Raw genomic sequence first — 13,715 nt, forward strand, 5'->3', positions numbered from 1 at the left:
CAATGAATCCATCTCTCCATATCTCCAGAAGTTATTGGGAACAGACTGGAACACCTCCAGGCACTTACATGTTTGGCCGTGGTACCCTAGCTCTGCACAGCCTCTTCCAGGCCACTGTTTAAAATATTACCCTATCTCAAAGTGATTGCAAAGGTGCACAAACAAAGCTCATTTATTTAGATTTTGGGCTAGGCGTCAGGATTTAACCTACTGTACTGGTTTTGGCTGGAATAGTTAATTTTCTTCATAGTAGCTAGTATGGGGCTATTTTTGGATTTGTGATGAAAACAGCGTCGATAACACAGGGATGTTTTAGTTATTACTGAGCAGTGCTTACACAGCACCAATGTCTTTTCTGCTTCTCACACCGTGCCGCCAGCGTGTAGACTGGGGGTGCACAAGAAGTTGAGAGGGGACACAGCTGCGACAGCTGACCCCAACTGACCAAAGAGATATGCCATACCATATGATGTCATGCTCAGCAATAAGACTGGGAGGGACTGCCATTGCTCGGGGACTGGCTGGGTATCGGCCAGCTGGTGGTGAGCAATTATTCTGGGTTTTTTTTCATCACTTGTTTTTCTTGGGGTTTTGTTGTGGGTTTTTTCCCTTTGTGGTTTTCTTTGTTTCTTCTTTTTTTTAATTATTAAACTGTTTTTATCTCAACCCATGAGTTTTCTCACTTTTACCCTTCCGATTCTCTCCCGCATCCCAGTGGGTGGGGGAGTGAGCGAGTGGCTGTGTGGTCCTTAGCTGCCTACTGGGGTTAAACCATGACACCTGGAATAACCTAGGCTATCACAATGAAAGCATGATTAACCATAATCATGAGCCAAGGTAAGGAATAGAAGTAGCCTTTGGACATCCCAACTACATTTATATTTAAGGCCTGTTCACATTTTAAGTTAGGTACCTGACTGGGCAGTCATCATTGTCTGGATCTCTAGCAGTTACAACGCCCACCAGTGAGCCACTCATAGCCCCTTCAGCAATTTCCATCACATAGTTCTCCAAGGTAAAAACTGGAGGTTCATCAGCATCTTCCACATTGATTTTGACAATGGTTTTGTCTTCAAATGGTCCTTCTTTCAGAAAACGGTCATCAATGTACCTGTTTACAACTTTTGCTCGAATACTGTATCTCCTTTTGCTCTCATAATCCACTTTCTGTTAAGAAAGAAAGTGAGATGTGGAATATTTCTTTTTTCACATTTGAATTAAATACAGTTCAGTAAGTGGTGCGAGATTAAAAATGAAATAGTGCTACCCTTCTTTTGGGAATATTTCAGAAGTAATTACTTATAAGATTTCTTTTTTATGTTAAAAACACTTTAAAATTAAACTGTGCTATGCCATTGTTTGCTTTCGCATGTAGTCTGGCTTTAATGTTACAGTTAAACAACACTGTTAAAGAAGTATTCCCATAGAATGTCAGCCCTAAGAAAAACAACTTCTTCTAGTAGTACTTGTATTTCCAACACAGGCGTAACCTTAGTGAACACTATTCTTTACTCTTACATAAACAGTGAGAATCAGTTAATCTGTAGGGGTTAAGCTGCATGTGTTAAAGTTTCGTCTCTAAAGGAAATAAATTCCAGAAGGCAACAATGAGTGTTTAATAAACACTTTGTTACATTACTATTTTAGATAGTCATTATCTTCTGTAATTAAAAAAAGAAATACTAAATAAATACCTTCCTGAATTGTAATAAATCCAAATAGAAAAAAACCCCACCAAATTTATAGCATTCAATTCTACAGGGTCCTGGATTTCACTAGACTATCAAACTATCATCATTTCAGATGATGACCCAGATGACCTAGAAATCTTCCTATGTGATTCCAAAATAAATCACACAGTATCAAAGCCTCTTAAATATCTTAATTCATAAACTGGTATCTTTCTGAGTGTATTTAGCGTCTCTTCAAAGCTATGTCACAACAAAAACTCCACTGTCTATCTAATACTGTAATACATTCTGGCTTCAGTTAAGTTTAACAGGTGTTGGAAGTGAGGAAATATTGTGTACAATTTATTGATAAAGATTTTACAGATGATGCACAGAAGAGATAGAACATTTTCTCACAATGGGATACACTGTGTTGCACAGCTAGGAACAACATTACGATACTTTGACTGCCACTATAGTATTCAGCAGTAATAGGAATAAGTCAAAAAAAGTAAACAGAAAGAAAAGCATGTTTCTTTTTATCCCCCTAACATCCCAATCAAATCACAAAGCCTGAAGAAAGAAAAGGTACTAGAATCCAAAACAATAGGCCTTTTTTAAACATCCAGCTTGCTTGAGGAGGTTCTTTCCAGTATTTAGAGATTTTTTAGAAGGTTTCTGAGATCTCACCTTTTTTAATAAGATAATTCCTTCTTGAGTCTCCTTGTTAGTAATGATGTCAAAAACATCAGAGCTATTTCCTTCAATGAAATAATTCATGGCTGCATTCTCCCCTATGTCGCTGTCTTCTGCGAAGACTTTGCCTACAGTAGTGCCTACAGGAGCCTCTTCAGAGACGCTCATATAGTAGAGTCCTAAAGAAACAAATACTGGCACAGTTTAGTGATCTGCCATGGTTAATAGCTGCTGTAGCTATGATGGCCTGAGGCTCTCAGAAAGTTGGGGAAAGCCCCCAGCTTTTATTAGATAAATGGATCTAATCCAGCAATGGATAGATCTTGGGGGCAGGGGATGACAACCTTCCCACTCCTGAGTCCTCCTGTCTCAGCCCCACTTTAGCAACAAATAAAGAGCTAAGAAGAACCAACAGGGTGAAAAAACAGTGGAGGGCAGACTCTCCAACTGCATTTCACCAGTTCTTCCTGACAGCCCAGCTAGCAGTTCCCACATCTGCTAGAAACTCCCTGGACAGAGAAGGTCACATCATTTGCCAAAAATTTTACAGTATCTGTCAGCAAAGAATGGAGAGAGGAGAAAAAGAAAGAAGGTGAATGAAAATGATACTATACATCCCATTGCCCAGATTTTAGGCTTAGGTAGAGTAAACAGTATGGAAAGCAGTTTAGTAAGTCATTTGTCTCCAAAGCCTACTGATAAAAACAGCAGGCCTGAGGTCTTTTGTAATGATAGGTTTTCTTTTCCTCTTAATTTTTGAGCTTTTGTGGGGGATTTTTTAAGTTTTATTTTTATTTAAATCTGTATGCTGAAGTCAAAGCACAGACCTGTTCTGAAAAGACCTACCAGTGAACTTAACAGAGCTACAGTAGATCTAAATTTCCTCAAGACTTCAACTACTGTAAATAGCCTATACTCACGCTGTTGAAATTTAGGTGGATTGTCATTGATGTCGGAGAGGTTGATGGTAACAGTGGCTGTTGTTGAAAATGCCCCTGCTTGCCCGACCATATCTTTGGCTTGGATGATGACCAAATACTGATCTTTTGTTTCTCTATCCATTTGGGAAGCCATTCTGATGACCCCTAAAAATGAAAAATATAATATAAAAACATATAATAGTCCCATTTTTACCCAACATCTGGCCATATAATATGGGTATAAAATGCATCATTGGACAGTTATGAATTTACATTCTAGACCGTGCACAGCACAACTGTCCTAATACTGGGAATTAGTACTCATGGCAACATCCACGCTGTATGACAGATCCATTCTGCATACTTAGAGTTCTGGGGAGCAGAACACACCGTGTATCTCCTCTACCATATATAACCATCTTTCTTCCCCAGAAATCAGGATTTTGGAGGGATGTCACATATCTGTGGTTTCTCCAACATAGAGATAGGAATGTCATATAATGAGTTGTAAAGCTGTTAACCCAGAAGTGTTCCTAGGTCCTAGGTTGAATGGGGTACTCAGAATCCAACTCGTTTCTTTAGCAAGATAATCTGCTAAATAAATTGTTGATTCTTTAGAGAGAAAGAATTTCAGCTTCCTATGGGAAAGAAATAATTGATTTTTTTTAGATCTAGGAACTATATGAAGATTTACAAATGTATGGTGGTATCAGTTGATCTTTGTGTTGAAATGAAGAAAGACATTTTTGCTTGCATGCATTTTATGTTAGTTTATGAAAGTTTTCAAGTTACAAGATCATTTGTAGTACCTGTTTTTGGCTCCACAGAGAAATAAGGCTGTCCCTGAATGAGACTGTAAAGCAGACGGGCACTATTCCCATAAGAAGGATCATCACCATCTGTAGCTGTTACCTGTGTAACCGAAGTACCTCAAGGAAAAAATAAAATAGATTATGTTTATTTTCTTCTTGTGTAAATTATCTTGTAATTACCAAACATAAACTCTTTAAAAACCTTTTAACATACCAGTTATATTAGCAAACAGCCCTGAAAATCTACAGGAGTAAATAACACCTTCTAAAATTTATCATTAAAAAGGCAAAATATTTCCTCAGCAACTATTCTTGTTGCATTCAAATTTTCAATTAAAATAAAAATAAATAACGTATGACTTTTCAGCACTATATTTATGTTGCTTAAAATACTATATATCTTATGCCTTTTTCCCTAATTTCTGATATGTGAATGGAGTACAGCAAATTGTTTCTCCTCCCCTTATATATTCTTCCACGTATTTTATGGAAGTTTCCTATGGGAATAAGACAACACAGCCACTTTATCACCAGTAGGCCCACTGGTGATAAAGAAATTAATTGTTAGCAAGCAAAGCAGCCAAGAAGTATAACAAAGCTCTGATAACTTTTTTTATCTTTGAGTCTTTAATGAGCCTGTCCCAGTGCAAGAATGGCGGCAGAATCCCCAATGCAAAAACACAGCAGAATCAATCTGCAGAGCTTGATTTCATCTCTGGCTGGAAGCTGGTTATATCCTAGATACCAGATTGACAGCGATCTCATGGCACCATCAGTGATGACTGTCCTTAAAATAAAATATTCACAGGAGTATCATTTTGTAAGGTAATCATTATTTTTGTCTTTTTTCCTCACCTAGGTTAAGAATACAAATATCACTTCTCGTGAGGAACAGCAGGAAATCAAGCTACTTTCTAAAACTTTCTGGCATACGTTCACATGGTTGCACTTGCTTACCAATATAGCTGTATAGTTATGCTGGAGGAGAAAAGAAGAAGAAACGATGGAGTGCAAGGAGTTAGACCAGAAACACCTTTTTTATGACAAACTCAAAGTTGATACTTATCCTCAATAAAACAAATATATTATTTCTGAGTTTTCTAGCAGTTCAATAGTTTTATTTTTAAATAGAAATGAAGAAGGCTCTCTTATATAAGGTTATGTTGAATGAAATATTTTGATTATTTAAAAATCAGCGTTTTCTCCCAATTTATTCAGCAGCACTTCAAGTGATTCCATAATATGTGTTATCTTCTCTCAGAGTGGAGGTACACTAAAATGTTATTGATTGCCACCAACTTTTGGAGTTATATGTCCTTCAAAACATACTTACAATACCAAACTTCTGACATTTAGGTGTGTATTAGGTGTGTGTATAGATGTATACATATATATACTGCTCCCTATTGCTCTGGAGAAATGTTAAAGATAAAATGACAGATTAATATTTAATCAGGGCACATATACGCTTCAGAAATAACAGTATTCTTTAATAAGACTGAAGGGTAAAGGAAATCTTCAGCTACACAACCATTAACTTCATATCAGCTGCAGCCTATGGAAACTGTTATAATTAATACAGGAAATTTATCCTGTAGGACAATTTAGCATGACTAGAACGCAGTTGCTTTCAAAAAAAATGGCATGCTAGTTAGGAAGGGATCAAGAACTATGAATAATCCAATAGGTACAGTCTGTTATAAATGCCATTTTCTACTAAATAAACCCAAGTGCCCACAACTACACTTAGAAATGGACTTGGTTGCAGCACCGTATACAATAAATCAGGAATAAAATCCAACATATATAGGACTGCAAAGTTATCATTACATATTTTGTGCATCTCACTCATTTAAAGGTAGATTTTTTTTCTACACAGTTTCTAACCATTAGAAAGAAATGCTGAATCTAAAACAGCATTTGCTGCTTCTCTAAACCCCAGCCTACTTTTCTGCTTGCCTGTTGACTCTTCCAGAGTGTAGCAGAAGGCAGAACCATGGAATTTGTCCAGTTGGGCTCAGTGAGATGCAGCTGGTGGATATAATGGAAAGGTGAGCAGGCGAGGGGCATCTGGTAAAAAGGGAGCTGACCTGGAGCGAAGCAATAACAGATCTCCTGCAATCTCAGGAGGAAGACTATTTTTAACTGGGGTGGCAAGAGACCATGTAAAGAGAGGAATATGGTTTCTCACATTTTTTTAGGACAAAGATTTCATGATCACTATATGAACTTCTACATTAAATACCGGCTATGTAATAAGCAGAACAAAAATGTTATCCTGGGTTTAGAATATTTGTTCAGTTTTTAGTTTTTCACTGCCATGAAACCTGTATTTCTTTATACATCTAACTGACAGCAAACAAAGCCATTTGCTGAATGGAATCATGTTTACCTAGACATTTGTATTTGAGTGATAGAAATCACAATGTTAATATTACGTACTCAAAAACTCCAAAAAGCCATTTTTTGTAACTCCATGGTTGGGAGAAGAATAATTGATCAGATACAAATAATATCTTTTAAAACAACCAATTAACACATGACCCCCCCCCCAAAAAAAACCAAACAAAAAAACCCCAAAACCTCACCTCTTGACAGTCCAGTCATCCATGACGTGATATAATTGACAATCCAATCATGATACAGTTTCACAACATTTATGTGAAAATGGATATCATGGCAGAGACAAATTAACTGAATATGTCTGTAGGCTTTCAAACATGCATTTTTGAATATGGGAGTGTGTGTGAAGTTGATATAAAGTTTAGCCCCAAATATGTGTTTTACATACACAGTAATGTCTTAAGCTGGATAGTAAACATGCTTACACACTTTTTGCTTTTTATTAGCTTTATTTAAGGCGAACTACATTTCGCTGATTGCTGTATAAGATTTTTTTTTTGTATTCCTGCAGCCTTAGTTTCACCCTTCTTGGGCAAAACATAGCAGTGCCACTTATATAGTGCAGCCCATTAGGTAAACTATAGGGCCCTCATATGGCAAATAGTTATTCATTTTTCTAACTAGAGCTTGAAATCTATAAAAACATTAAGTACTGATATATTATTGCATCTGACTCTTAACCATTCCATCAGATATGCTGCATTTGTCCAAGTTTAATAGCTATATGGAAGACACTTAACGTCAAATTGTACCAAATGCCTGAGGGAAAACCACAATCCTGTGTTCTCAGAAGAGAGTACATTCGCTGACACACTTTTCATTTACTGTGACACTTGTATATGAAATCCTAATAAAATTTAATACTGAAGATAAAAGAGAGCTAAGAAAGAATTAAAATGTATTCTAATTTGTTGGCACATTAGTATATATATTAATATTTGTACCTAACTTTAGGCAAAATTATCTGTGCCTATTTTCTGTTTTTCTGTGGTTCTCTGAGGCAAGTGGCCGGCTGTGAATTATTCTCTCCTTGCTTTCTTAGTTCCAGACAAAATGTTCACTAACAGTGAACTGCTTTCCCAAGTATTGATCACACTTCCTGAGCATGTTTTCTGTGAGGAAATTACTAGGGCATCCCAGGACTAGCATCAGTGAGCAGAACTGCTGCTAGAGAGCTCGGAAACACAGCAAAGGCCAAGTCTCTCTATTGCACTGTATCATTTAAACTAATTCTGGTCTACATCCCTTACTATGCAAGAGGATGTTCTGTTTTACTGGGAGAAAAGCACTGATATAATGAACTATTAAGGTATCAATGCTGCAAATTTTAGTTGTTTACTGTTTCTATCTACTGAGAGGTTAGAAATTTCCTTGTAATGATTAATGCTTTAGGATGCACACTGAAAGAGGTTTCACCTCAGAATTGCAGTCCTTAGCCTTTGAGAAGCAGGGTAAGAGAGCCCAGAGAAGTCCTCATGGTGTGGCTCAGCTGTTTCATTGGAGCTGACCATTGTTAAGGTATATACTATTATATACCACTGCACTTACATTCTATATGCCAGATATACATATTAGTATGGCAGTAGTGTAGTAGTGTCTACATGGAAGAAGTAGGTGAAAGAATGATCTCTGAAATAGCTATGGTATTAGTGCTAGAGAGGTCAAATGTAGAAGAAGCAGCGTAGAAAATATTTCAAGATCTGTAGAACTGACTTAGATTCACATCACACACTGGATGATTGCAAATCTGTAAGTTTACTATTTCAGGTAGTCTGTGTCTGAGAGAGGAGGCACACAGGGATCTTGTTTTATTTTTACCCATTCTGACAAATGGGAAGTGGTGTTACTTCTGATTTTTTTTTTTTTTTTGCATTTCATATATGTCTACATTTTACTGGAATCTTTTTTATAGTCTGACAGGAATATCACAAAATAAATTAAGTTTGTTGCAGTTTAATTAATCTTATGCTGAAGTGATACGGTACTTTAGGAATTTAAATATATAATACATGACACAGGAGATTGGATAAAGACTACTGAGCCTTTCATTTTTAAGGTATCAATTTATAGCCAACTCAAGTCAATATAGATTGAAACTGCTTATCTGTCAACCGCTTGTTGATGGTTTCAGGTGAGAAACAGAGGTATATGGGAAAAGATTACTACTGTTGTTTTTGGCCATAAGTACCGCCCTACCTAACTTTTTTCTTTTTTTTCCATATAGCCATCATTAAGACAGGAGCTCATCATTAAGACCAGAAGATAAAATAGAAGGAATCCATAAATCAATTCTTGATATACTTCTGTGAATGGTTACAGGTCTGTGTGAGTATAAATCAAGCCATACTAAATTATCAGCTATTTTAAAACCATTTTTATAAGAGACCAAGTGCCTCATAAACAACAATTTACCACAGGAAAGAAAAAAAAAGCAAAAGAAAAGGGCATTGTCAAAGTCCTAAATCTGTGTAATCCCAGATAAAAATACCTAGATAATTCTAGACAATGAACTATGCCCATTATTACTGTGAGCACATCATAAAAAAAATGCAAAGGTGCTTGACAAGGCACCTGTCTTCTTGTCTCCAAACTTGAGTGAATGAGCAAGATGCAAAGACTAGAAGTACCCTCTGAACAAGCAACTGATTATATTAGAAAAAGTTGTTTGACCAAGAGCTCAGATGCAGAAGTCTTGAGACAAAGAAGTCTGTCTCTATGAAAGAAAGTGGCAGTGAAGAAACAATCATACACCCAAAAGTGATTTCCCTGGTAGAAGGTGGTACAAGCAGGGTGACTAGGAAATAAATTGATTAAATGGATGTCTTTTGTAGCTATTGCTGGCAGTGATGGTGAGCTACTGCTTCCTGGCAGAAATTAGGATACTAACCCCACTTTTGATTAAACCACAGGCATGAATACCCTTTTCTTGCAACTGCTATCCAGGCTGGCAGAAGAAGATAAAGTTTACAGCTCCCTGTGAAAGATTCACTGAAACTGCCCTAAAAGTTGAACGGGTAATGCTGAATGAAACATAGTTTTTATTACCTTTTATGATCATTGGTGTTATTACGCTAATGACCTCATTAATTCATACAGTTTTAATTAGCACAATATTTGAATTTCTTTTCAATATTATTTGCAATAGCAATAACCACAAGAGATAGGGGGACGAGTTTAAAAGATTACTGAGATTCTTTCTGTAAGATTTAAAGAATGGAGTTTTCCTTTGATTTTTGAAGATAGTTATTTGGAGATAGCAGTATCTATAACATGCTTGTTTATGTCAGCTGCATTCACACTTGGATTTTTTTTAAGGATTTAAATGTATGTGTATACACATTATGTGTGCATATGTGGATGTACACATATATGTATATATACACCTATATTTGTCAGATGTTGACTTTGCTTTGTATTATTTGTTGTATTAAGTTTCCAGATACATGACAGATCCTAGTACGAGTCTGTTTGATCATGTGGAGGTGCGAAAGAAGAGGTGCAGGATTAAGTTGTTCCTCTTGACAGGAAAATTACAATTCATGTGCTTAGGAATTCGGAAGGCAGTCCTTCACTGCACACCATCTAATCCAAAGCAAATGAAGCTGCCTGATAGGAAAGAGGCTTGGCAGTGTAAATAGGTAGGCATCATACATGGTGTGAGGGTGGTCATCACATCAGCCCCACATCAGCTTCATACCATTCCTGTTCTGAACGCATTACTTACAGGAAGGAAACTATCCCTATCTTTGGCGGGGGGAAATCGTGAGTGCCTGTGATGTGAATGTGATTCTTTTCCAGTTACATTATAATATGATTTATACTACACAGGGTATAATAAAGACATATTGTTTAATTATTAAGCAGAATCAGAGTGGACTGAAGGATACTACTGAGTACTTTTCAGTTCAACCAAGCTTATATTTATACCCTTAAGAGAGTCAACTGAGATCAGAGGACTTTAAAGTTTACGTGTATGCTACTTTTCTTTCAGATTGGTAAAAGCCTGAAGAGCTGACAGGTTGTAACAATAATCATACACTGAACAATTTTCTAGAGACTAGGGTGCTACACTGATTGAAAAAGTAATGAAATCTGTCAGCCCCAAATCTCCTTTGCAGTATCAACTGGCTATAGTACTCTACCTATTTCGAATCGTAAAGTTGTATTTTTAAACAAGTACCAATTTCAAGGCTGAATCACTGATGGGAAAGACAACTCTCAATAGTCAATTCAAGCATGTATCCAGATTCTGTAGAAGGACTTGGATACATGTAGGTACCTAAATATTTAAAGGCAAGGATGTTAAGTAGAGGTATGCACAACCTTCAGTTTAAGCACACACCTTTGCAAATTTCCAAGCTTGTAAAATAGTTTGCTTCCTTCTCACTGAAAGGCAGTCTATAAAATATGTTATTAAGATTTTATATCGACATAGCTACCTAGAAAAAAAATCAGGAAATAAAGAGTTTGGTTCACAGCATGTCATACCTTCAGGTGACATCTCTGGAACAGTGGCCACATAAGGTCCATCCAAGAACTGTGGTTCATGATCATTGACATCTCGAACCTTGATAATAAATTCTGATTCAGGTTCAACAGGAAGCTGAGTGCTCCTGTTAATTGCTTGTGCTCTTAAAGTGTAGAAGGGTTTCTTTTCTCGATCCAGCTTTTGTGTCACATAAATTTCGCCGTTATTTTCATCAATGATGAAAATGCTTCCAGCTCCCTCCCCAGTCAAAATGTATTTTAGGTTGCCATCCTGCTTGTCTAAATCTGATTTCAGCTGCAAGTACAGAACAGAAAAATAAGCCACATTTTGGGAGGAATAAAGTTTTTTAATATTCATTTTAGGCTTTGTTTGTTTTCATTCTACAATGAACCCTGTCACTAGTGAGCCTTCTTGGATACTAATATTTAAAAGAGGGTACTGTCATATTTTCAGCCAGCCATGGCTCAGTTTTAAAGTATTGATATAACAGACACATAAATGCATAGTAAACCTGAAAAAAGATGCTTCAGCCACTTTGAAGTGAAGGGAATCAATGTAAGTACATACTTTAGTTCATTGTTTTATCAGCTCCCATAAACTTCTGCTGAAAAGAATGCAAAGGTCATTAAACATTATCTAAACTTTTTATTATTATGAATGACAAATGTACTTTGTAAGTTTTATATATTTTTTTGTACTCAGCAATACTAAATGTAAATATGAGAGACAGTGGTGTTCTATTTCTGTTGAAATATTAAAGAGATGAAAAGCCATTCTGTGGTATAAGCCTGTACTATTTATTCTGAAATAAATTGGTAGACTTTTTCCATTTCCTTCCAGGATGATCTGCATCCTCTGTTGTCTTGCTCAGATGAACTTTACGATGATGATTCCTCTGATGAAGCTGAGCCCTGGAGACCATTGCAGTCCAGGTGCATTTATTCATGCCAAAAAAATAGTTCTGTTAATGTTAACAATATGTAACAGTACTTTTTTAACAGCAATAACTTAATTTCTTAACATGTCAAGCATCCACAGTTGAACTTTATGGGAACAGCAATTTCTATCGTATCATTAATTCTCCAATTTTTTCTTTATTTATTTTGGGTTTAGAAAAAAAGGTGTCAAAATCTCTAAGAGCCTGGATAATCAATGAAAAATCCAATGTAAAAAAAAGAAAAAAAAATATTCAACCTGCTTCTCCTACAAAGCAGCAGGTTTTAAATGCAAATAATATGTCTACCTGTTGACTTCAATAATCTCACTGTTTTGCTTCATGCTTATTGACCCTACAGCTCAGTGTAGGATACGAGGCCACAGAGTGGGAAAGAAGTAACTATGAGGTGTAAAGGGCACATTTCCCTATTGGATCTAGTCCATATATTTTGTAATAGCTTCTGAAGTTGCAAAAAAATATTTTAACTTTTCTTTAGAACAATGCCCATGCCTTTTGAAGATTTTCATAATGCATAATTGTCTGCATGCATCAAATGGATAGTTTATTCAGAATGTGACTGGGACAGTGCTCTGAGATATGAGGAACAGTTTTGAGTTCCTGCTCTGAGTTCTGTCAGCCCTAAAGTATATAGAATTAATTCCCCTTACCAGTACAAGAGAGAGAATTTTCAAGGCTAGGGAGTTTAAAACCATTTAAAATATGAACAACTTAAAGTCAAATGTTTTCAACATAAGTAGTTGTGTGCAAAACATTGAGCAGGTTCACTCCTTTATGAGCAGTCTGGTTGAACTCATTTTAACACCATCCAAATTTGGCATCTGGCTAAGGGGCACCACAGATTCTTTTTGATCTATAAATCTTGGTTTCCTTGTCATGAACTCCAGGGCATGGGAAAGGTGATGAATATCTAGATCTTTAATCTAAGATGGGGTTCAGATGTGATCACAGAGTGCATCAAACCCTTAGAGACTGGAAGCATGCCTTGGACTGGCTGTTTAGACATAACCGGTGTTGAACCTCTTCAGTCAGAATCATTTATCCCCAAAAGATTTTAACGACCTTGACCATGTTAAATGAGAGGTCTCTTACAGATGACATTTGCTGAGAAAGCATACTGAAGGTTCTCAGTTTACCTGTTTTATTAAGCTAGACACAAAGGAATAAATGGTCTTTCTGTTGTAAATGAGAACTGGGAACAAGAATTTATGTACTTGCCTTCATATATCTGTCATTGCAGTGCTGATGGACACATTTCTTTTTCTTAAACATGATAACGGAAAAGGATTCATGAGTCTATGTTAAATGAAATTTGAAGATTGAGCTCTGAATCTGACTGCGAAAAGAAGTTGATATGGAATAGTGACTTAAAAACAGAGACCTTTGTATTTTCATTGATGCAGTTTCCTTCAGGGCCTTACTTACTAAAAATTTGTGTGTTGATCATAGACTACTGCTTCATTTACTGAAAGCAGAGCATATTCTACTCAATAAAAAGACACAAGTAAATATGTCTGATTAGACAATTGTTAGACTGCAATAAATTAACCATAATCTTCAATAAAAATTCCCCATAGTTTATCTGTGAGAAATAGAAAGGCAAGATTATGAAATTTTTCTAAAGCTGTATGAAAATACATGACATTTATGTTGTTTCTTTACAGGAAACTTTTCCAGCTATGGGAAAAGTAATAATAATTTAAAAATGAGTATGTCTACACTTGTTCTTTCAGAAGTGAGACATCACACTTCAATAGTAGTTACTTCGAA

The 13,715-nt window shown here is 36.2% G+C and overlaps 1 protein-coding gene across 1 annotated transcript in view; it reads right to left on the minus strand.

Moving 5' to 3' along the window:
- The window catches only part of LOC127029978 (cadherin-19-like), a 61,582-nt gene that overhangs the window by 25,745 nt on the left and 22,122 nt on the right, over positions 1–13,715 (minus strand). The window contains exons 3-7 of the mRNA XM_050915865.1: positions 10,990–11,284; positions 4,096–4,215; positions 3,287–3,451; positions 2,361–2,545; positions 914–1,167 (exon numbers count right to left, since the gene is read on the minus strand). Of these exons, the coding sequence (XP_050771822.1) occupies positions 914–1,167; positions 2,361–2,545; positions 3,287–3,451; positions 4,096–4,215; positions 10,990–11,284 (1,019 nt within the window). The remainder of the gene's footprint in view (positions 1–913; positions 1,168–2,360; positions 2,546–3,286; positions 3,452–4,095; positions 4,216–10,989; positions 11,285–13,715) is intronic.

This window comes from Gymnogyps californianus, chromosome 2 (assembly GCF_018139145.2).
Source record: "Gymnogyps californianus isolate 813 chromosome 2, ASM1813914v2, whole genome shotgun sequence".
NCBI classification, from domain to species: Eukaryota; Metazoa; Chordata; class Aves; order Accipitriformes; family Cathartidae; genus Gymnogyps; species Gymnogyps californianus.